The sequence below is a fragment of the Euleptes europaea genome, chromosome 2 (assembly GCF_029931775.1).
Source record: "Euleptes europaea isolate rEulEur1 chromosome 2, rEulEur1.hap1, whole genome shotgun sequence".
In the NCBI taxonomy this organism is placed as follows: Eukaryota; Metazoa; Chordata; class Lepidosauria; order Squamata; family Sphaerodactylidae; genus Euleptes; species Euleptes europaea.
The window spans coordinates 119,868,802-119,894,138 of NC_079313.1; the positions used below are offsets into that span (position 1 = coordinate 119,868,802).

At 42.5% G+C, this 25,337-nt stretch overlaps 2 protein-coding genes across 3 annotated transcripts in view; one reads left to right on the top strand and one right to left on the bottom strand.

Annotated features, from left to right (window-relative positions):
* Positions 1–4,462, top strand: part of BCAS4 (breast carcinoma amplified sequence 4) — a 63,725-nt gene extending 59,263 nt beyond the window's left edge. Inside the window, exon 5 of the mRNA XM_056844883.1 lies at positions 4,358–4,462. Coding sequence (XP_056700861.1) covers positions 4,358–4,462 — 105 coding nt within the window. The remainder of the gene's footprint in view (positions 1–4,357) is intronic.
* Positions 4,463–10,108: 5,646 nt separating this feature from the next.
* The window catches only part of ADNP (activity dependent neuroprotector homeobox), a 43,677-nt gene continuing 28,448 nt past the window's right edge, over positions 10,109–25,337 (bottom strand). Inside the window, exons 1-4 of one of the 2 annotated variants that reach the window (XM_056845645.1) lie at positions 19,110–19,247; positions 17,067–17,179; positions 15,020–15,112; positions 10,109–13,533 (exon numbers count right to left, since the gene is read on the bottom strand). In XM_056845645.1, coding sequence (XP_056701623.1) covers positions 10,390–13,533; positions 15,020–15,112; positions 17,067–17,179; positions 19,110–19,188 — 3,429 coding nt within the window. In that variant the 5' untranslated portion in view covers positions 19,189–19,247 and the 3' untranslated portion in view covers positions 10,109–10,389. Of the gene's footprint in view, positions 13,534–15,019; positions 15,113–17,066; positions 17,180–19,109; positions 19,248–25,337 lie in introns of those variants that run through there. The other variant, XM_056845646.1, reaches the window with a different exon arrangement.

Genomic DNA, 25,337 nt, shown 5'->3' on the forward strand with positions numbered 1-25,337 from the left:
CCCCAGGGCAGTTTGTGCTCACACAGCATCTTGTTTCAGCAGGGTTGTTACCTATGCAAAGCATAGGTGCTTACCAAGCATGCCAGAAACAGAGAGCCTAGACAGGTGTTGAGCTGCGATTCTAAGTCTACAGAGCTGCTTTGCATGGGCAGTAGCCCAGTTTAAACAGATGTCATACAGATGCACAGTGCCAAGAGGAGTGCTTTTGTCTTGCCAACATGACACTGACATTAAAATCAGGGCTCAGTAGTAGTAAATATAAGTGTAGTCTTAAGGAGTGTGAACCCTCTGTATTCTAAGTATAGTGCAAGAAGCCTTGCAGGATGTCTGTGCACTTTACATAGGGTTGTTTGGCTCCAGCGAGAGCAATTGTGTAAATACTTGAGTTCCCCCCACTCCACAAAGCTGTCTCCTGGATAAGTTAAGGCATCACTTGGATAGCAAAAGTATGCCGTCTGTATATAAAATGCCATATTTGCTAATTCAAAGAATACCCAAACCCTCCTTTCGTTTCTACTGCACTACATCCCTGACCTACCTAGAGCATATTTTTCCAAACGGGTCTAGGAACCCTGGGGGCTGCAACGGTACTCCATGAGGTCCACTAGTCCTTTGTAAGGACCAGTGGTGGAGCCCCTCTCACACTCAACCCCCCTCAATTAAAAATAAACACACAAAGGCAGAGGCTCTACACCTCCAGGGAAAAGAATGGTATCCATTCTTTGAAGGGCGGGAGCTCAGAGAAGCACCTTGAGTAGTTACCCAACGTCCACATCACGCCATAGTAGCCAGAAAAGTTTCTGCTTGGTTGCCAGGATTCAACAGCTTAGCTCTAGGAATCCTAATGATAAAGTTAGCTAGCTTTTCACTGTTTACTAATGCAACAGATTTCACCATAAAGAAATATGCCACCCAGCATCCAGAGTGCCCTCTATTCCCAACCATATATGCACAGCACACTGGTTTTCTTCTGAATTCCTGTGTTGTGGCAGCTCCTTCTGAGACACATTAGTGTAATGGACAGAGAGAGAAGAGGGTAAAAAATAGTTTTGTTGATAGAGAAGGATCACACTCTCTTTACAACAGCTCTCTAATCCACACAATTCTATCGTGCAGCTCCTGCAATCCCAGAAATGATCATAGAATCAGAGTTGGAAGGGTCCACCAGGGTCATCTAGTCCAACCCCCTGCACAATGCAGGAAATTCACAACTACCTCCCCCCACACCCCCGTGACCCCTACTCCATGCCCCCAAAATGGCCAATATGCCATCTCATGATCTGCCTATGGTCAAAGAATCAGCATTACTGACAATGGCCATCTAGCCTCTTCTTAAAAACTTCCAGAGAAGGAGCACTTACTGAGGAAGCCTGTTCCCTTGAGGAACCGCTGTTAGAAAATTCTTCCTAATGTCTAAATGGAAACTCTTGATTTAGTTTCAACCCATTGGCCCGACCTTCTGGGGCAACAGAAAACAACTCGGCACCATCCTCTATATGACAGCCTTTCAAGTACTTGAAGATGGTTATCATATCCCCTCTCAAGCCTAAACATACCCAGCTCCTTCAACCTTTCCTCATAGGACTTGGTCTCTAGACCCCTCACCATCTTTGTTGCCCTCCTCTGGACATGTTCCAGCTTGTCTACATCCTTCTTAAATTGTGGTGCCCAAAACTGAACACAATACTCTAGGTGAGGTCTAACCAGAGCAGAGCGTTTTTGCATGATCTGGACACTATACTTCTGTTGATACAGGCCAAGATCGCATTTGCCTTTTTAGCTACCGCATCACACTGCTGACTCGTGTTCAGTGTTTGATCTACTAAGACTCCAAGATCCTTTTTGCACACACTACTGCTAAGACAAGTCTCCCTCATCCTATAATTATGCATTTGATTTTTCCTACCTAAATGCAGAACTTGACATTTATCTCGGTTGAAATGCATTTTATTGGTTTTTTCCAGTAATACTCCCAGGGGTCAGTAGGGGCTTCCAGGACAGAGAGGAATATGACCAAACAAACAACAACAGTATTTTGTGCAGGTATAGGTAGACACAGTCCAGTAATAGCCAATGGAGGTTTTCAGTTTAATACCAGAAATTCAGGTTATGTGAATTTATGGCTCTTTTCAGTCTCTACGAACAGTTCTGAAATGTGTTTGTTTTCCATGTTCCTTCCCAGTAACGTGATCTCTGTGGTGCAGAATCAAAGCAATGAGAATTATTCAGATGGGTCAGGTCCTTTTGAGGTTTGACCCTGTAAAATCTGCTGGCCTCCATGACCTAACCACGTACAGCTTACACATTTTACTTAAACTTGACTTTTAAAATGTAGCTGATACGAGTCTGATTAGGGATGCTCAAACACCTGCCAGATCAGCTCACTTCATGTTTGCCAATGGTGATCAGACAACCAATTAATCAATGGGCTCTTAAGCAACCTGTTTGTATATAGTTGCAGCACACTTAACCAGCGTGGTGTAGTGGTTAAGAATGGTGGTTTGGAGAGGTGGAGCCTGAAGAACCGAGTTTGATTCCCCACTCCTCCACTTGAGCGGCGGAGACTAATCTGGTGAACTGGACTTATTTCCCCACTCCTACACACGAAGCCTCACCTACTTCACAGGGTGTCTGTTGTGTGGAGGGGAAGGTGATTGTAAGCTGGTTTGATTCTTTCTTAAGTGGTAGAGAAAGTCGGTATAGAAAAACCAATTCTCCTTCTTAACTCACAGCCATCAGAAGCGAACTCATGAGGGATCATCTGGGGGACTCAGGTTCTGATCTTCAGCTGGGTTAATTTTGCTCTGTACCCAGCGAAGCTTTTTGTATGGGGGAGTTGGGTTCTTCTGATCTTACATTCTGGAAATTTTGCTGCCTCCCAGAATTAGAGCTGCAGCAAATTTAGCAAGGGGGGGAAATCAAAATGTCATCTGATTTCCCTTCTCTTCCCCATCCCAAGCTGTCAGCTGCAGCTGCAGAGGAGAGAAAAAAGCACTTTGCTCTCCCTTTTACAACGCAGAGATTAAAAGCATTGCTTTTGACAGTGTGCAGTTTGGAGTGGGAAAGAGAAATCGGCTTGCTCTCGTCTGTCACTTTTGCAACTTCACTGTCCATTTTGCTGGTGTATGCATATCAGAACTTAACTCCCTGTTGATTACTGATCAGCTGTGAATTGGCTGCTGACCAACAGACAGCTGCAAACTTGTTCAACAGCTGTTTGAGTTCCTTAGGGCAATCCTAACATTTCCAATTGGTTCACAGTCTGATTGCGAGTACTGAACTGCTAACCGATTCACTGAGAAATTCACAACACCCCTAGTTCTAATTGGTTCTTAACTGGTTGGATCCTTCCAATAATCTCAACCGACACAAGCAGGATGATTGTCAATCTTCTCCTCCTGTAGGTCCTGAAGGCATTTCAATGGGCATTTTGGGTGGGGGCAAAGAAGTTACATTCTACTGATGGAAACGCTTCTGTCAGCAGATGTTTTCAGCAGGATGCAAGCCAGCCTCTCCAAGTCAGAATGGTGTGAGGGTATAAAGCAATTCCCTGAGTTAATACAGGATTTAGGGTGGGATGACTGAAAGCCTGAAGACTAGGTCAACACACCCACCCATCGCAGCACTCTGAACTTACCTTTGACTTGGATGTACAGTTGAGAAGCAAAAGCACTGTGTTATGCAGACTTGCCCAATCCACATGCCCAAAGGGATTTCATCAAAAGCAAAAACAACAGGACCCTAGAAACGTTCACCACCACCAGAGATCATACCCATGTACCACTCCTTTCCCAACCAGCAAAACAAATTATTTTGCCGAAGGCTTTCACGGTCAGAGTTCATTGGTTCTTGTAGGTTATCCGGGCTGTGTAACTGTGGTCTTGGAATTTTCTTTCCTGACGTTTCGCCAGCAACTGTGGCAGGCATCTTCAGAGTAGGACAGTGTTACTACTCTGAAGATGCCTGCCACAGTTGCTGGCAAATTATTTTGCCTTCAAATGTCCTGGCAGATGAAACTGTTTCCAGCACTCATGCCAATAACTAGCACAACCCCCAGGCAACTCAAGCTGACAATTCAGAGCTGAAGTAAATTTCATGACATATTTTTATACTTGGGATCTTCCGTAACATTGATAGGCCTGGAAAATTCTCTTAAAAATCTTTGGCTAAGGTTTGTTGCTGTAATTGGAATCCCTGAATTTGTTTCCTTCTTGATGTTCAAAAAGCACTTCCACTGATGTTTTGTATCATGTACATTTGATTTAATTAATTAATTAAGAGCAATTTAATTAAAATTGCTTTAATGGCTTGGCAGCCAGCCTAGTAAGAATTGCTTTTTCTTCTGTTCTTGTTTCAGAAATGCACCTCATCTCCACAGCACAGTTACAGCCTGCCAGAACTTTACAGAACTGAAGACTATTTTCCTATCAAGTACATATGTAGCAAATATCAAAGTCATTAGTTCTGCATTTAAGTTATCTGTAGCGTTTTAGTCAAATCAGTCTAAAGGTATCTGTAGCACTATACAGAGTAGAAAGTTAGACTAAAGGTTGTGGGGTGGGGGAGAGAATGGCAGCTTTTCTACCATGTGCTTTGAATAGCAATCTAGACCAGGAGAACTAATTTAGTATGCTAGCCTATAAAAAAAAACCCCAGATCATCCTGATAAAGAAGTCCTAGCTTTTAACCACTGATGATCACCTGCATTCAGACTTCATGCCTACGACAAACCATGTTGTCAATGCTTGCACGTTCTCTCCCTCCTCCTGTTGCAGGCAGAGCACTATCGACCTTGATTTTACCACTGTTCAGTCAACACTAAAAAATTTATTTATCGTAATGTCCAAGCATAGGAGCCTGGATGACTTGGTATGCGTTTCCTTTCCACAAATGAGTAAGAGTCCTAGTTTGTGAGGAAGTATTAACGTACAAATTGTGCAGGTACTGACATTTGAATGTCACATTGCTAACTATCTCTTTGCTTTTTGTTTCTGTGTCATGAGACATGTTTGCATATACAAGCATCAGGAGATAGCATATTTGAGATGTCTATCTAGACAGAAGATGCTTCAGTTATGATTCTGAATTTGTACAGTGCCAAAATCCCATTCTGAAAGCAGCTCTCATAAGCTATGCATAGACAACCCATCCTGGCATGTTGACGGAATACACAGAAAGGGAAAGTGGGCACAATCATAGTGGCCCCCACCCCCACCTCTGCACTATTGATGAGCTGTCAGCACAGTATAAATGCGTGGGAGTAATGTCCACATGTACATTCTCTCCCCATGTTCAGCAGTGTTTAGAAAGCAGTTTTGCTGATCGCAGGAAGTGTGTGCACAGACACTTCCTCTGTTCTTCCGTGTTTGTACTGCACAAATGACTGCTGTCCTGGCCGGGGTGTGTGTGTGCAACCTTCTACCTGCTGTCCCTCCCAGTGCACAGTCAAAATGAGGACAGATTGTCTGCATAGGGCTAGAGTGACATCATATTGGAATTCAAAAGTGAACAGAGTCCATTTCACAGGTATTTAAAGTTGTTATAATAATGTAGTTTGAATGGTACAAATAAAATTCTGGAAAATGTGTTTAGTGTTTTGTTGTAGCAGGATGCCATCTAAATGATGTTAAAATACATAATTTATACATAGGAAGGCTACCACCCCACCCCTACAGGTTGCTCCTTTTTTTTGAGGGGTTTGTCTGAAGGCTCAGCCATAACAGTATTAAGCATATCTGAATACAGTACATGCAAACTGTCATCAACAGAGTCCTCTACATCAAACACTAAGGCTCACACGTATGCTGGTATTTATTCCTTTCCCAAATCTGAGCCCCTAAGAAATTATGGAAGCTCTTCTATACCAAATACTTACTTATTCATTTGAATAGAGGCAATTGATCTGCATGTGCTTTCTTTTATGCACACATCTGCTATCCTGATTGACTGAAGTGAATGGAGTGTGGGCATTAGTTCCACATATGCCTAGGAGAGCAACTATGCAGACAACTGTCACTGCAGATGATATAACTAAAGCTTGGGGCCCATATCTCACTTCAAACTTTCCAAGCTGATTTTGCTTACAGCAGCCGATGGACTGCCTGGAACTCAATGGTACATGTTGACAGTATTACGGACAAATCATCAGAAATGCACATACAATGGCTACTTCCGTAAAAAATGAACCTTGCTGAATTAAGGGGCAGCAGAAATAGGATACAAGAAACATGCACTGATGTTCCTGTACTGTAGGTTAACGACTAATTGTGCAGTCCAGCAAAAGATTCCCTGAACATATGGAGCCTTTAAAAAAAAAATTTAGAACTGCAATGCAAATGGCTGTAGTTTGAAGGCAAGTAAGTGGTATGGAGCAGAACAGCAGTAGACCATGCTAAAAATTTAGGTCCAATTCAAATGCTCGTGGAAAGTACATAATACTGTCCTCAGAGTGGCAGCCACTGAGAATCCACAAGAGACTGCTTGTCTGAAAGTGCCTGCACATCAAAATCAGTTTCTAAACGCTGAAGCTAACTCATCGGAGCCCACTTGAGACAGTGAAAAAACATAACTGCATCATTATGAGGCACCAACGCAAGAAAAATCAAACACTTTGGTCAGAAAAGAAAGTGACCTGTACGTTGGGGTTGTTGGGTCTTTCCTAAACAGGCCTGGTCGGAAGTAAGTCCCATTTTATTCAGTAGTATTTACAACGCAATCGGGGGGGGGGGAGGTTAGTTGCATCACAGCTGGGAATGGCACAGCCACAGCGCAGCTGAGATGTTTCCTAAGCAGCTTACTGCACCATGGCCAGCAACCCGGCAGAGTCGCTCCCTCAACCCTCATGGAACTTGTGTGCAGCTCTATGGGCTGCGCCTACATTTTTGCCAGTGTAAGTTCGCGCCAGCAAATGTGGGTGTTCCCATGCTGAAAAGGCTCAGGGAGCAACTAATGCCAGCCCCCCCCCTCAGGCACACCTCCTTTGGTGCCGGCGTGAGCCCTGTGCTGCTTACCACAGCTGCGCCAGCGCCCATGGGTGGCGCTGCCACTCGGCTACCCAGTGTTAAGTGCCCCAGCACCATTGTAAATCCCCCCTACTTCAGCGCAAGTGGCATTTACGCTGGTGGTCACGCCAACTCCTCAGCACATTCGCTCCCTCCCCTTGTGGATTTCACTGTAAATTCTTTGCCTTCGTGCATGTGATTTATCAGCTGCTCAGGAACAGCAAGCTACTTCTGAACTGTAGTTTATCCACTTTGTTGTAACATCATCTTGTACCTCCAAGTTTGTACCCCCCCCAAAAAAAGCTTTCATGTTTAAAGCTAACACTTACCTTCTTTGCAAAAGCATTTAATACATAACTTCAGAAAGACCTTATATTTTGCAGTAGTTTTTTTTCCCTGGAGATGCATATAAATATACCAACTTTCCCAGGTCATAATTATCCATTATTTCTTTGTCATTACTTATTCCTAGAACAGAACATGAATCTGACTCCAGCATATTCTAACACAATTAACCAAAATTAGATACTTCAAAAATTTCTTGTTGTTCAGTGGCTAGCCAACTTAAAGAACAGTTGCGTACCAAGTCAACAATGAGACACTGGAAACCCCTCCCCCCATTATTAATTGTGCCACAGTTATAGCAGTTATACTATATAACTAGTTATACCTGGTTATAGCAGAAAAACATAAATTAGCAGTACTCTTCTGTCCCTAGTAGAAACTGCTCAATGACGGCATGTCATTATGCTTTAACAATTTACTGGCAAACGCATGAACCATATTAGACACCCAAGGCACTGTAACACCCTCCTAAGTTACTAGCAGTGCAATCCTAGAGTGTTACTTCAGTCTAACCCCATTCATTTCAATGGGATTAGACTAGAGCAGGGGTCGGCAAACTCATTAGTCAAAAGAGCCAAATATCAACAGTACAACGATTGAGATTTCTTTTGAGAGCCAAATTTCCTAAACTTAAACTATATAGGTAGGTACACTGTTTATTAACTTAATAAACTTTAATTAAAGTTTTAAGTCTTAATTAAACTATAGGTACACTAAATAAAACTTGATATCATACTTAATAGTGATCTTATTTATTGATAAAAATTAAATTGTAAGTCCCTGCCATTTCCCCCTCCCCGTCTGGAGTCCTCATCTGGAGGCCTGGTCTACCGCCATAAAAGGCTATTGGTGGACCTGGCCTCCGGCTGAGTCCCACTGGGAGGCCAGGTCTACCCATTGGCTTTCTTGGCAGTAGACCTGGCCTCCGGAGGCCCATAGAAGCCAATTGGTAGACTTGGCCTCTGAAGGGGGACTTTTTCCCCTCCTTGGAGTCCAGGTCTGCTGCCAAGAAAGCCAGTGGGTAGGCATGGCCTCCCAATGGGACTCAGCCGGAGGCCAGGTCTACCAAAGGAAGCCCGCCCCGCCCAACAGCTGATAGGCGGGGGGCCAGGAACCGCTGAGCCGCCCGCCCAGCAATCGTGCGGCTAGAGGGGAGGGGAGGCTTTAGCCTCCCAACCATTGAGGGCAAGGGAAAGGGGGACACGGCCATTCTCCACGGCGGGGGGGGGGAGAGACAGTGCGCCCACTCGCCCGCTCTCTCAGGCACGCGGCTCCGCAGCCCGGCTGCCGGCGCAAGCGGGCGCAAGAGCAGGGGCTCCGAACCAAGTTCGGAGAGCCGCACTCAACAGGCCAAAGAGCCGCCTGCGGCTCTGGAGCCGCAGTTTTGAGACCCCTGGACTAGAGTAACTGCATAGGATCGCCCTGTAAGTGTACATCTGCCTGTTCTGATGCCACGGACAAATACTGCACCTGCCTCTTCAAAGCTATCATACCATGCATTCACAACCCTATATTAAAACTAATCTCACACATTAAAGCACTAGGACCAGCAAGCTTTACTGACAGCCTACTTGCAGAAAGTGCCAAAGAAAGCCCAAAGTGATTCTTGCAAAGTACTTTGAAGCAAGTTAATAAGGAAGCACATGCTTAACTTTCCCATTGAAAGCAATGGAGCTTTAAAATGGTTACATTTGGCTGGATGGTGCTCTAAATTTACTCTTCAGTAAATTTCTGTAGCCTTGGACATTTCCATCCCATCCTTTGACTTTAGCGCCAGTATTATATTGACAGACTGTTTGATTGGCATTAGGGTGGTTCAGCAGAGGTTTTTCTTTTTCATTTTCTTACAAATGCATCAACACAAGCAATTCAAAATCACTCCCATTATTTTCTTTCAACAGAAACCAGCTTATCAAAATACAATAAAAAAACAAACAGGAAAACAGACCTTGTAATAAAGCAAATGTTTACATTAAGCACAATACAGCAATTTATTTAGATGCTTAAATGAATACAAAGGGGAAATAAAGATCACAAAATTATCCATACTACAACAATGTGTCATATATTAGATGGTATAAATGAATACAACACCATGTTGGTGTTAACTAAAGATAAAACTAAATATCCAAAAATGCAGCACTCATTTCCGTATGCTGCTTTAACACAGTACACTTTTATACAGATCTAAAAGGTGTCAAAATTAGTAGCTGCAAACTTGTTTCTTGCATGTGATTTTTTTTAGCTTAAAAGATTTCAGAAAATGGCTCTGAAATTCATAGTCATCAGTTGTAATGTCAAGGATATTCAAGAACAAGAAAATTCTATAATACAATAAGAGTCCAGATATACTTTTATGTCGCTGGCCTCTGTTTTGAGATTGTACAAGGTTATGTGCAAAAACTAAGTCTGTCAAAAGTCATACTATGCAGTTTCAAGCTTTTTGCTAGGTAAACTAGATACAGCATTTATTACACAGCAGGGCAACACTAAAAAAAAAAAGGAACCAAATCTATGATGGGTACACAAGAACAATAGCATAAGCATCACTTGAATAGGTCTAAAAGACTGTACAAATATACATTTCAACTATTCAGAATGATACATGAAAAAAAAACAATTTTCCCAGAGTCTACTATACACATTGAACTGGTAGCTTGTATGTTGGCCCTATAACTACCATGTGGAAAAGGGTAATGTTTAAAAAGACATACAGCTGGAACATATTCAGAGTGAAAAAATGTTGAAAATGCCGATAAAATAAACCTTTACTTTTCTTCAGTGCCCAACCAGGAGCCACCAGCATATCCCGTTTTCACATTAGTTTACTGTGCTCATCACAGCAGATACTCTCAAGTGAGAATTGCCAACAGGATACTTTGAAATAAGAACTGGAATTGGTATGGCCACCTCACAGCTACTAGCCAGATGACCTTGCGCTCAAAAGGCAGTACCAGTAACAATGAACTTTAGCAGTCCTGTAATGAAAGTGTTTAGACAGTTGTCAAGTGGAGGATAACAGAGGCTAGGGAGTTGAACAGCTTTATGCTTGCTGGCTACTCAGCTCTACCCCAGTTAGGCCGCTACGCATTGATTCTGTAACCCCATCAGTCACACTGTCAAACTGATCTCCATCTTCACTGTCAATTGTGCTACTCTGCCACTCCATCTGCTGATTTGACAAATTCTCCTCAATTTCTGTTGTGTTTTTCCACTGTGACTGGTCCTTAGACCAAAACTCATCCACTTTTCCATAGGAACTATTCTTCCACTTTGTCTGTTCTTCATCACTCTCGGAGGCAACACCTTTAGTTTCTGCAACTGGTTTGCTATTATTAACATCTTCACTGTGGGATGATTCGTCTGTCCAAGGTTCCGGTTTCACTTCTGATGTGTTATCTTCAAAGTCAGATGGTTGCTGAGAACCAGGTCCACTTTCAGATGGTGATGCTTCGTCTTTCCATTCAATAGCATCATCTTGATCTACTTGGTCACCTTCACTGTCAGAGCCATCAGCTACCAGTTTTGTTGGTTCTGTAATACAAATGTCTTTATGTTTTGGGTCTCCCTCTTCTTCTTTTTGGTCTGTTTTTTCTGGAGACACTAAGGTGACTTCCTCAGTTGCCTCCTTGGGTATGCTTTCATCTTGGTTCTCATTTATGCTATTAACAGAGGCTTTATGACCAGAATTAGAAACAGATTCTGCAAAAGGACTATTGCTTTCATTGAATTCCTCTTCTATATTCTCGTAACTGTCAGAGGAACTTTCATTATCTTTATCTAAGTTTATTTTTTTATCAACAGTTTTGCTAGCATTGACTCTAGAGTTCTCTTCATCATGGTTTTCAAAAAGCCACTCGGCATCAAAATCCATTTCATGTTTAACCTTATTTAGCTCTTTCATGTTGAATCCTAGCAGGACCCCCGGTTTAAACTTTTCACAATCTCGAACACATTTCTTCCTTTTGTTGCTGAAGTGTGAAGCAATGTCAGATTTCCACAGCCAAAGACTAGCAGCTAACTTCTCAATCTCCCACCTACTGGGGTAGGGTTGCTTATTGAAATATTTTGTAAGAAATGTTTTTCTGGCTTCATAAGAATCATCCTCATGACCTTTGGGATCTAAAGCGAGAACTACAGGTTCTTCAGGCTTCTCCTCAAAGACAGAAGGGGAGTCATCATCATCCATTTTCCTTTTCTTCATTAAAGAAAATTCCATGTGCTCATAAGTACGTTTTACAGGTCCTGCACCTGGAGACTGATTTAGCCGAGAGGGCACATTAGATTTATCTTGACCGTTTTGGGTCTTCCCAACACCTCTACAGTGGACAAGGTGCAGTGTTATAGTCGAGGCCGTCATATTACTGGTATACACTCCAAGACAATGAATACATTTGTACGTGAGCTTTTTCTCTACTGGATGAACTGTTTGAATAACTTGATGCCTCTCCCTTAAGTGATGTGCCAGTGCATCAGAGATGGGTCCTTTCAAAATTGAAAAGCACAAGGGACAGAGTGTTTTCCCTACATCTTTTTTGTAGGGAACTGCCGCTTGAGGAGAACTCTTTACGGGTATATCTGCTTTCTCCTGAATTTTTGGCTGTGGTTTTGGAGGAACTGGAGGCGTATTTTGAGCATGGTAAGCTACCGATTCAGCAGGTGCATCTCTCAAGTTGTAAGTTGTTACGAGTAAATGTATATTGGTGTGACTACCCTGCTGCAACGTCAGATCAAAGGTTAAAGTGGAATCAGTTTTAGGTCCCATTTCTTCATCAACATGAACCATTCGCATATGAGCAGCCATCTTTTCAACATCGTTGAAAGTTGAGCGGCAGTAGGGACAAGACAGACCATGGATCAACATGTGGTTAAGCAACGTGTCAGTAGGCAAGTAGCGATTACAATATAAACATTTGCTAGTGAAATTGTGTATCTTCATGATGTAGTTAGCAACAGCGGGCACCTTTTCAGCCTTGTGCTCTTTTTCAAAATGAACACTGTACACGTTTTCTGGGAACAGCTCGTTACAGATTGTACAAATTTTCCATTTCTGAGTTGAGGAAGTATTTACAGCAGAGGCACCTGTAGCACCAGCTCCAAGAGGCTTGGGTGTGGACTGGCCTAATACTCTGGATGCTGCCTGAGATTGAGCTAACGATGTTGGTTTCAGTGATCCTGATGAAAGCGAAGATGTGTTGGCAGACTGAAGAGAGTATCTCGCTGTAGCCTGCGATCTTGGTTCCCCTCCCATGGGGTACGGTCTTCCATTTCCACTTGGAGGATACTGCTTCATTGACTGGGGCTGCTGGGACAAGGAGACTGGAGAGCTACCAGTTAAACTTAGCCTTCCCCCTGTGTGACCAACGTAACTTGGTGGTACTGATTTTACTCCATAGTTATTTTGCTGTAAGTGAACATTAGACATCATATTAACTCCTCCAGAATTTAATGTAGGCTTTGGTATATTCAGTCGATTCATCATCTGCTGTGATGGAAGAGACCGGACATTTCCAGGGGACAGGGGCCCCATCCTTTGAGGAAGTCCCATAGGCTTTTTATCCTGGGGTTTTGGAGCAATTAGCATCAAAGGTTTGGATCTTGGGACCACCACATTTGTATGCCCTATCATTGCTGTTACCTGATATCCTATACGCTCGTGGTCTTCAATAACATGTTGTACTAAAGCTTCATATGACTTCGGCATAAAAAGGCATCGTTTGCAGTGAATCATACCCTCCTCTCGGGTACCAGAACTCAAGGACACTGCCCCATTAAGTGATTTCTCACTTGCCTTTGCTATATAAGGTGCAGCAACATGCTGAAAATGTTCCCTGTAAATGTGCTTTCTAACTATTTCGTAGAGAGGATCTCGGTAAGTGCACTTCTTACAGTAATAAACAGCTTGCTCTACACTGTCAGCCTGCTTAGGTTTAAGGCTATCATGCTTGTTTTTATCTTTAAAAGTGCTGATGCCGCTACTTGGTGTATTGGCATTTGGAGCATGAAATATTTTAATGTGCGTTTCCAAAGTCTTTTTGTCTGCATTGAAAGTACAGTAGGGACAATTAAGAAGAATCCTGTTTTCAAAGTCTTCACTATGAACATTCCGGAAATGACTTTTGTAAGCTGAAAAGAACTTCGAGGAAAAGGGACACGCACTGCAGCAAAAAGGTTTTGTCCGATAATCCTTAAAAATAAAAACAGACAAACACCTTTAAGTATTGCACAAAAAATCATAATTGTTACATTTCTTAGCAAAGTAAGTATTATTCAAATACAAACATTCTATCAGCTTCTTAGTGACTTCATGGCTGAAATAGTTTGTTCTAATGTGCATCACAACTTTTCACTAAATAAGATAATTTCAAAGTATTTGGAGTCTTAGTAATTATTTTGCATATTAAGCCAGTGGGCTTAAAGAACTAGCTAGATGTATATAAGATAGGATTGCAATGGCTTTCCAACTATATTTTATATGAAGCAGAAAGGACTTTCCTCATGGTACTACCACGTGTTTTAAATTATGTATTTGTAAAAATTAAGCTCAGACCTTCAAGAAAACAGAAGTTACTGCCATTTTCCTCATGATCCTAACCAGACTTTAAATGCTCTATGGATTTAACATTTGGTACATGACTAACAGCCCATTCTTCATTCATAAAATTAAATGGTAAGGCCTTGCCTTTCTCACTGCCAGAATTCAAATGCACCTATTGCATACATCTGAAGTTCTTAGAAGTCACAGTGGCTCTTAATAAGACTATAGTACAGCATACACTAAATTATGAGTATTTTGGTTACATAAATTACATACATAGTCCACAAGGGATAGCTGTGTTTGTCTGTCTGTAGCAGAAGAAAAGAGCAAGAGTCCAGTAGCACCTTAAAGACGAACAAAATTTCTGACAGGGTACATGAGCTTTTGAGAGTCACAGCTCACTTCTTCAGATACCTGAAATATCTGAATAAGTAATTGTCCAAACTGACTGTTTTTGGAAATGATTGAAAATTAGTCCTGGCTGTCCATCATGGTAATACAAGCTACAGAAGAATACAGAAGCCAAACTTTACATTTATTCAAAAAACCCAAGTTTTCAATCTAGACCAATTGCTTGTGCTCTGTTGTTCACTCCCCATCTCTCTAGCGAAAGCTCTGTGACACCATAACACTCGGGAAGCCTTCAAATTTCACCAAATTCCAGTCTAATACACACTGTAATTACTCTAACAGAAGCTGCTGTAATAAAAAAGATGCTGCCACATTCTCAATTCTGTGGCATTTAACACGCTCAAACAACCTGCATTTCTGAAGAATGTACAATAGTTTATTAAGAACACTAACTTTTCAAATTGAAAAGGCCACAAAAGTTGCTGCTTGTGGCTAATTTTCTTATTTGGCGGTCTGTACTTGTGCATTCTACTGAAGCTGCAATGCCCCATCAAGCAAAGTGCACTTCTCTTACGGTTGCAACCCCCTCTTCTCTTGCTCCCCTCCCCGAGTCTGAAATCCTATTCACATTTACTGGGGATTTCCTCCTATAGAAGTCAGAGGAACCTACTTCTTTCAATACAGGCAGGCACAGGACTGGGCAGTTAAGCCACAAATGTTCATAGTCTTTCAAAGTAACCAGTTGCAGATTTAAGAAACTTTCACATAAGCTATTATTACTAACCTGATTTTTTGTAAGTGAAGGGTCCCACAATCCAACATCTTCCCATGTAGTGTTTTTCACGTAGAAGTCATTAGGTTCAAATTGTTTAAAATCCTACAAAGAGGGACAGGATTGGCAAGAGCATAAATAAAAATAAAAAGCCCAAAGCTGACTGCACATTCATATCTTAGTTCCTGAAAATTCATGAAACATTCTACAGTAAGCACATTTAAGTAGAAGTCTTCAACAACGTCCCAGAGAATGTAACACAAATGCATTGTCTTAAAAAAGCCCCAGTAAACCAATTTCGCTAATTTGCAAGTTAATCATCCACTGATTTCAATAGAAGAAATGTACTCAGATCCCCCACTGGAATCAGTGGGGTTTAAAGTGCTGAATTTTGGCTCGTTCCTGTTCCAAATGTTCCCCCAACAAGACCAGTTTAATTTTAGAACACCTACTACAATCAAGTAATAGTCCCTTGCTCAGAACATGCAAAAATTCCTTCTAAGCAAGTACACTGCCCATTCTAGAACAGCCATATGTGGAGATACTTGCAGAAGCAGTCATTGTTTTGTGGGCTGATGTTTTTTTTTTAAACCATTAATGCGATATTCAAGTGAAGGGTTGCAGATGTAGTGAGATCTCTGCCTGAATTTTTCAAATATGTAATCAAAATTAGACCTCTAGTGTCTTAAGATTTGCCCAATTTTCAAAAGGGTTTGCTGCTTAAAGTGTTCAATGAAACCAGTTACAGCTGTGAATTTATATAGCAATTATGAAAATTCTAGTAGACACACAATGCAGAGCTTTATCTTTACATTTTGAACTTAGAAACAACAGAACTGGACTATGTAACATGATCTTTTTACACATTTATCTACAAATAAAAATAAGCCACCTAACAACTACATTTCTCTCAAACTTTGGTAAGTATCTACTATTGTAGTTTCAAAACATTTTAGTATATATAATTCTGCAGAGCCATAATTTAGTAGGAAACGTTGGATCTCCACTACAAAAGTGTGAAATACTACATTTCCAGAACACAGTATCCAACTCACAATGTCACATTTAGAAGATACACATAGAAAAGGGCAAGAGTCCAGTAGCACCTTAAAGACTAACAAAAATATTTTCTGGTAGGGTATGAGCTTTCGTGAGCCACAGCTCACTTCTTCAGATACTTTAGATGCTACTGGACTCTTGCCCTTTTCTACTACTGCAGACAGACTAACACGGCTACCCACTGTGAATTAAGATACACATAGTTCATCTCTTTATCTCAAGGTTGGCAAGTTTTGCAGATTTAGAAACAGCCCCATCCATTTCTTAACAACCGATCTGTCTCTCAATTCTCATGCTCACTCGGGCAGATAGTACAGTGGCAGAACAGCAGGTCAGTATGCCCCTCCACTACACATGTAGCCAGTGATGTGGCCACTCCATGTACAGGCGAGCTTAGTCCAATAAAAGGACTAAAAGGGTGTGCAAACTCAGCTGCTGTGCTGACATGCCTCCATAGGGAATACCTTATGTTGCTATGTGTGTGATGGAAGAGGGCACATTTGCCCACTCCACCATCACAAGAGAGTTGTTTGGGCAAGCAAGTATGCCATCTGTGGGCTGACTCACAGGTCACCTCCATGAACACAAATTACTGACACACACATTTTATGAAGGTCAATGGAGAAGTCCAGTTAAGAGACAGTGTGGCGTTGTGGTTAGAGTGCTGAACTAGGCCTGGGTTTAAATTCCCACTCTGCCATGAAGTCCAATCATTCTCTCTCATCATAACCCGCCTCACAAGGTTGTTGTGAAAATAACATGGGAGAGGGGAGAGCCATGTATGAAATTCTGAGCTCTTCAGAGGAAAAGCAGGGTAAAAATGTGATAGCTAGACAGAATTAAGGCTCAAGAGCGTGATTAGTCAGAGATCAAATTATCCTGTTTGAACACCAGCCCAACTCCCATAGTTCTCCGGAAAAGATTTTAATTAAAATGTCTTCCACAGAAGATGGAGCTCTTACATTTGACAGCATGTCAAAAGCTCCAGGATCATACTTACTTCTATATGCTCTTTACAGTATTCCAAACCAATGTCACTAAGTATCTTTTTCACAGTTTTCCGGGCTTTTCTTAAACTGCCAAGGTTGTTGACAGGAAGCTGGAACATAGTTTCTATTCGAGGGGGAAAAAGAGAGAGGGAGAGAGAGAGAAAGAGTAATTCATTGAAAATATTTCATCTCTGGGGGGAGGGGGTTAAGACCTCAGTAACAGGTCTGCCATTCAATTAAATTCTTACTTTTTACATTTCTCTCTCTCATTCCTTTAGATTAAAAGGAAGCTTTATATCTCAAAGGAAATTCATCTGTTCAACCTGTTTTGTTTTTAAAACACGTATCAGGTGGTAAAAACTTAGAGCAGTGAAAGTTGAATAAGAATGGGAAACATAGGACCCTGGAGTTGCCTGCCACACAAACCACATCTCTATAGCATGGGTTGTTTTCCATTTTCATAAAGGACACACATGAACCAGCTATTTATTACTAGTGAGGGACTGTCACAACTCCTTATGTTCCACAATTACGATCCATTTGCTTGAATACTGGCAGGGCCATGGAAATATTAAACAAAAAGAGCAAGCAAGAAGAGAACTGGGCTCATGAATGTGCTCAGCTCAACCATGAACGCGAACGTAGTCCTGAGTATGTAACAGAACTTAACCAAGCAGTAAAGGAGGAGAAATTTTCAAGTTGAAATGGTTGCAAATTCCAATTATTCTGAATGCCTCAAGCTACTTCAAGCAGATGTCTGGAGTGGCAGCCAAGGCATATCCCAAACAGATAAGTATTACAAATAAGATTCTTTTGAAAGCACATAAAAACAAATTTCAAGAGCTTATTGCCATCTGTATTAAAACTACCTTTCTGTCGCCCTTATTTCTGCAGCTAGCCATAAGAAAATCTGACCAATTTTGCTATGAATGAGCACAATCGTCTTCTAAAGTTACAGATCACCTCTTTCCATAGTTATGATGATTACCAGAGGATGCACCCCAGAAGGCATTTTCGGGGCGAAGGGGGTTTGAAAGCTGCCCAAAGGCAGCTCCACAAGTGGCACAGACGACGGCATAGGGGTCACACCGTCTCCTAAGACAATTCGGCCCCCAGCCTAAGGAATGGTTTGTAAGTGTCTAGCACTTATAAGGCAGCGTGTTTCAAGTTTGTGCTGAAGCCATAATCAAAACTGCACAATTACCAGTTAAGCAAAAAATTATCACTTCAAAAAATCCATACTCAGAAGAATTAAAAAAATGTAGACTCGATAGAAAAATAATAAAGGATCTAAAGTAAAGACAACAGAATCTGAGCACTCTTCAGCCAACAGGACATATGACAAAGAACAGTATCTACAATTACTTTTTCTAGCATTGTATCAGCCATTCCAAGAAATGATCCACCACAGAAAAATACAGTCAAAAGCCACCTCTTAGAATAAAATCATTTGCCTATAGTATACTATATATAATTAAATCAGTCAAACTTCTAGACTAACATATACGAAGATCTTTCAACATTCACAGTGCAGTCCTAAGCAGTCACACCCTTTTAAATTGACTGAAGTCTGTAGGCTTAGAAGGATATAGCTCTGCTTACAATTGCACTGCCAAACATGCTTATAAAGACAAATGTAATGGGTGGGTTTTTATTGCAAAAATGAACTGTCCACTCTATATTTTTGCTTATGAATAAGATATCTCTGAATTTTGTGCTTGTAGCTTGAGGGGGTCAAGGATTTTTGCTAGAGGAAAGCAGCAGACATTCTCAGCCCAGTAGAATTTACTCACAAACCGTAGTAGAGTTCCAACTTCTTTCCAAACCACTGATATTCAAAGGTTTTAAAAATAGGATTGATTCTAAGGTCCAGGCTGTAAGTCTGAAAGAATAAACTGACGTGCAAGAGAGAAGCATCAAAACACCGAAGGCTTAATTCTCTCCCCAAATAAAACTGAATCTGGATTTTAAGAAATGCAATATTGCACATTTCTTATTATACTGCAATAGAAGCAAAATTCCTAGTTTCATAGAGCTCATTATAAATTACCAACCTGAACCGAGCATATATTGTAACATGCAACAGCAACTGATAGATGTACAGTATCCCTGTTTGGGAAGGACACCACACATTGTTTTTTATTAGGATTGTTTTAAGGAGAATCAATAGGCTCATGAAGGAGTGCTTGTTACATGACCTTTAAAAAAAACATACACTTTGTGATACAAAACTTAACAGTAGGTTTTAAAGTAATATCAAACACAAACAAGTGTTTAGTATGGAACTCTGCAAATTGCTGACCCATGGACAGCAATGCAACCAACATAGGAACAGCACCGAAGCACAATCAACATTTTAAAAGCCACCCCAATAAAAAGTTAAGTATCAGACTGCATCACAACCAAAACACATCTGATAAGGATGTGATATATTCTGAATAAAAATGCTACCCTAAACAAGAAGCTTTAGACATTTGCATGTCTGATCACGGGAAGCACAAAAAAACTACTTCACATGAATTCTAAAACAGTGGCACAATCGTTTTGTGAGTTGAAATGTTCGATCAAGGTCAAAAAATTGCCAACTCTCAGCTGTTTTTGACATGGTTTTTTTGATATTTAGGGTGTGTGTGGTTTTCTGTGCTTAGAATTCTGTCCTGCAAAACATCAGATGTTTAGGCAACCAGAAACCCAAGATTTTTCCATACTTGCCATTATCTGGCAAGACTTAAAGAGTAGGAGACCTATGCTGAGAAAAGTAGAAACTGTATGAGAAGGCAGCATGTGGCTCAAAAATAAATGATATCAAAATTCCAAAGTCAATTGCAAATATATATAATGAATACATAAATAAAGTTCAAAACCAAACCAAAAAATGTTAATTCACACAAAAGCCTCGCAGGGCTTGAGACAATTTCTTACATTGATTATAACAACTTAATATAGCCACTCCGGTTTTAAAAATCTAAATTCTCATAGAACAAAAGGTACATGAATGAATTTACAATATCTAGGAGGGCCAATGGCTCATAATTCTATAGTCATGAAAAATGAAAAGCAATCACAAAGAGTAGCGGGACCAATTAGCACGAGAGGTCCGCAGTAGGGTCTGTCGCAAGGACGCGTTTCAAAGTCTTCTTCAGCTTACTGACCCCACGTGCTGCCTTCTCATACAGTTACCACCTGGAGGTTGGCAACCCTAAGCGAGAGGTCTTCTCTCCATTCTTGCTGTCGTTTGGATTCACAAGTACAGAAGACCATCAGACCTCTCTGGATATTTGGTTCCTTACTGAAACGCCTAATTTTGTGTGAATTAACATTTTTTGGTTTGGTTTTGAACTTTATTTATGTATTCATTATATATATTTGCAATTGACTTTGGAATTTTGATATCATTTATTTTTGAGCCATGTGCTGCCTTCTCATACATTATCTGGCAAGAAGCAGATTCCCATGGAAAATACGTGCCTGCCACATCCTGTATCATTTTTACACTATAATTCTGTGATAATGATAAGTTAAGAGGCATAATTCTTAACAGAGTGATAATATATTGAATGTTCTTGCTTTTGTAGTTCATGAACTAAACTGGCACGTAACAGTACAAGCAGAAAGTGATAGTCCACACGGCAACTTGATTCACAAAGGCTAAACATTTTGACAAAATGCCAGAGACCCTTGGAGGAAGGACAGAACAAAAAAAATGCGAATAATAATTATACATTGATGAGAGCCAGCCACTTGAGAAAGATCCTAAGGTGATGCAAGTGTGCTATGGTACTAAAAGGGGGGAAATCTATCATCTTGTGTGTATGGGTAGGCTGTAGAGATATGACAACATTTAGAATATCATGGGCAATATAAAAAGTACAAGAATGGATAAGGCACACAAAAAAGAAGTGGTGCGGGGGGAAAGGATTCAAATGTTTAATAAGAAGCCATATTCCACATATGCCCTGACCTGGATAGCCCAGGCTACCCTGATCTCAGAAGCTAAGCAGGGTCAGCCCTGGTTAGTATTTGGATGGGAGACCACCAAGGAAGTCCAGGGTTGCTATACAGAGGAAGGCACTGGCAAACCACCTGTTAGTCTCTTGCCTTGAAAACCCCATAAGGGGTTGCCATAAGTCAGCTGCGACTTGACGGCACTTAACACACACACACATATTCCACATAAGGAAAAAATTAAAGAAAGGAGACATCTGTGATATAAACATAGTGTGTGTGTGTAAAGTGCCGTCAAGTCGCAGCCGACTTATGGCGACCCCTTTTGGGGGTTTTCATGGCAAGAGACTAACAGAGGTGGTTTGCCAGTGCCTTCCTCTGCACAGCAACCCTGGTATTCCTTGGTGGTCTCCCATCCAAATACTAACCAGGGCTGGCCCTGCTTAGCTTCTGAGATCTGACGAGATCAAGCTAGCCTGGGCCATCCAGGTCAAGGCGATATAAACATTACTGGATGGCAATTTGTAAAAACTACAGGTACTGTAACAGAACAAGCACTGATATACCATAAAGAGAAATTCATTTTCTGATGAAGAGTAAAATGCTGCAATCCAAAGTTACACTTTGGGGGCAAGGGGGTGGGGAGATAATAAGTAAGAGGCACGTTACGGAGATGTATAAAGGTCTGAGTGATGAGGATACAGGTGCAATTAAAGAAAGAAAGCTGGACTAGATGGAACTCTGATGAGCCTGGCAACCCCTAGGTACCTAAGGAGACTGGTCAACTCCACCTGGAAGCAGTCCAGATGAAAACCCATTCAGCTAAGGAAACATGCAACATTTACCGGGCTCACCTAATTCTGGTATAATTTCCCTCAACTCTCTTTCAGAGAAGGAAAATAATGAATTAAAATCTTATCATACAAGGCAGCCAATGGCTATGCCAGTCATGCACCCGTCTCAACCCAAACCATTCTCAACCCAGATACATAAATCATCAGAGATGTACCTCTTTGCAGAAGCTGACAACAATCAATTCACAAACCCTTTCTGTTCCTCAGAGTTAAACCTTCTTCTTCTGCTACAGTTCTTTTTATCTTACGAATTCTGATAGGAAGTATCAATAATGCCCGCATGGTGAATTTAGAATGGCCTGCCATTAAAGCAGAGTGTTTAATATTCTGAGAGGATACTCAGCAAAAGGAGGATTTACCAGCAGTCAGTCGGAAAGGTCCAGAGACAAGACCTGTTTTACCCAGGAAGAAACTGACTGAACTGCAGACGGATCTGACATTTTCATAGACTAAAGACAGAATGGCTTTCCCATTTCAATGGTGACTTCTAGGCAAAAAACACACACGACACCCATGAGAAATATCATCCGTAGACAGGACCTACTAAATCCCCCCCCCCCAAAAAAAAGTTTGGAGGAGAGGATGCAAACCCACAGTAGCAAAATCAAGATGCTAAAACAAGCCTATTTTACTTCTCACAGAGTTCCTGAAGATCTGTTCAATATCTTACTTTACACACACACAGAAATACTCAAGGGGTCAGGCATCTCATCCTCTCCCCCTTGCTCACCAGGCTACCCACTTGCCAGCTGCTCCTCCCCCCTTGTTCACCTGCTTGTATCGCTGCCATATCCATGGCTGGTGGGGGGAGGGGTGGCTCCCACTCTTCCTCCTGTTTACCACTGCTGGCTCACACAGTGCTGGGCGAAGCAGCAGTGATTCCCATCCCTTGTCCCCAGCCCTATTCTTCCCTCCCACACACACCTGCCAGGAACACCACTGATGCCTCAGCCCTGGCTCTCCCTCCTGGGAAACCTACAAGACTTGTGGGGCAGAATCCCATCCTCCCACTCGCTGGCTTCCGCTGTTCCCAGCATGCACAGAAGCTGCCTCTGCAACTCCCAAGGGGTGATGGTGGGGAGTGGTTTCCACCGCTCCTCCCACCTGCCCACTAAGTGCTGTCGCTTTGGCCCCGATCCTTCCCCTCTGTCTTACTCCATGCAGAATTGCATCTATCTGCCTATTCAAGCAGTGGCGACAGCAACAGTTCCCACTCCTCCTTGCATGGGGCATCTTCCATGGGGTGGCTTGCTGCTGAACAGAAGCATGCAGCCAGGACTGAATGAGTCATGCAAGGCTCATGGTGGCTGCTGCCAGGCCTCACCCCATCAGTCCTCCCTCAAAGGCCAAAATAATCCTGGAAAGGGCTCTGCCCTCCTCCCCCTGCCTTTTATTGACAGAAACCAACCATTTAACTGGCAACACTTGTAGCCAAAACGACCACAGAGGGCATGTGTCTCTTAAAGCTACAGAAGCTTGTGTCTATTATTTTGGGTTTTTTAACACCAGGGTTGTTGTTTTTGTTGTTTTTTCACATTTGTATGCAAACCTGCGACTTTTCTTGGGTTTGTAGAAAAATCTGTCTTGCCTGTTCATTACTCCAGTCTCTGGATTTAAGTATCCACCAATTTGGCAATGTTGAAAATTAGATATATTGACATGTGAGGGACCCACAAGGACTTGCACAGAGCATTTCCCACCCCCACTATATCCTTTTCCTCACCCCTTCCCTGAAAGACCAAACAGCCTCTCCCCTTTTCCTGACTCCTTCTCTCTTTGCAGCCCACAGGCCCAGTTATCTTTATTCCCCACATCTTAAGTTTTCTTTCCTTCTTTCCCCGCCCCGGCAGCCTCTCCCTGGGAAAAGTCTGGCCGAATTATGCAGTGTTGGCTGCTAGGCCAGGCCCAGTTGAATGGTGGGGAACCCTGAAGGACTTGCACAGAACAACTCATTCCCCCCTGTATCCCCCCTTCTCGCACTTATTTCTCTTTCCCTCCTCCTGGCAACTCCACATCCCCACCTTTCCCTGGTTCCCTCTTCTTCCCACACACAAGCCTATATCTTATCTGTCCCCCATCTACTGCAATATTTATTATTTACTTCATTTATACCCCACATCTTTCTCTACAACACAGACCCAAAGTAGCTTACATCATTCTCCTTGCCTCCCTTTTATACTCACAGCAACCCTGTGAGGTAGTTCAGACTGAGAGTGTGCAACTGGCCCAAGGTCACCCAGTGAGCTTCCATGGCAGACTGGGGATTTGAACTTGGGTCTCCCAGAACCTAGTATGAAACTAACCATTGGTTTTTTGTTTTGCTGAACAGAAGTGAGCAGCCAGGCCTGTGAGAGTCATGCAAGGCAGGTGGAGCAAGTCATACATTGGTTCTCCCTCAAGGCCCAAAACAGCCCTGGAAACGGAGCCTTGTGTACTCACCGTGACGGCTCCTTCTGGTCTGGGTTGAAGGGCATCTTGGAGCGTGGGTATTGTCATCACGTGCCCAGGGAGGCAGGACCAAATTTTTCTCTTCCGTTTCCTGTCTCCCTGGGCGGGACATCCAGTTTACGGACTCGCCGAGCTAAGGAGACAGGTAAGTGCAAAGAAGGCGAACCACACCACTGCACAAAAAACAAAAACGATGAGCTCCATGAACAAAACAACAACGTTAAAAGAGATTAGTAATAAGGAAAGAGCCCCGGCGCATGGCGGACATGGGGAGTATCCCAATGGGCTTATAACCTGCGGTACTGACGGAAACTCTGTTCCGACCCCCTACTAGTACGGAGAGTTTGTCTTGGACCTGAGAAGGGCGGGCAAGATGCCCTTCAACCCAGACCAGAAGGAGCCGTCACGGTGAGTACACAAGGCTCCGTTCTCGGTTCTGGGTTGGAAGGGCATCTTGGAGCGTGGGATATCCAGGAGCTATACCCCGGGGTGGGACTCAGGATCAGTCCAAGACCTGCTGCAACACTCTCCTACCAAAGGCCGCTTCAGCGGACGCCCTGGAGTCAATTTTGTAATGCTTGACAAAGGTAGAGGCCGTCGACCAGGTGGCTGCTCTACAGATTTCTTCCAGGGGAGCTTGTCTGCTGAAAGCTGCGGAAGTGGCCGCACTGCGCACCGAATGTGCGGTGATTCCCGTGGGGGGAGGAATTTTGCTGGCCCTATAAGCCTCCACGATGCACTGCTTAACTGCCGTGCTGACGGAGGAGCTAGACATCCTCCCCCCTTTGTTGGGATTGGTAAGGGAAATGAACAGGGCATCCGACTTCCTGATGTCGGCTGTGCGGCTGAGGTAGACCTTCAGTAGCCTACGGAGGTCTAACTTGTGCCACTGCTTTTCCTTGGGGTGTACCGGACGAGGGCAAAAGGAAGGTAGATGGATTTCCTGAGACCTATGGAACAGGGAGTTCACCTTGGGTATGAAGGTGGGGTCTGTCCTCAGAACCACCTTGTCTCTATGGAAGACGCAGAACCCTT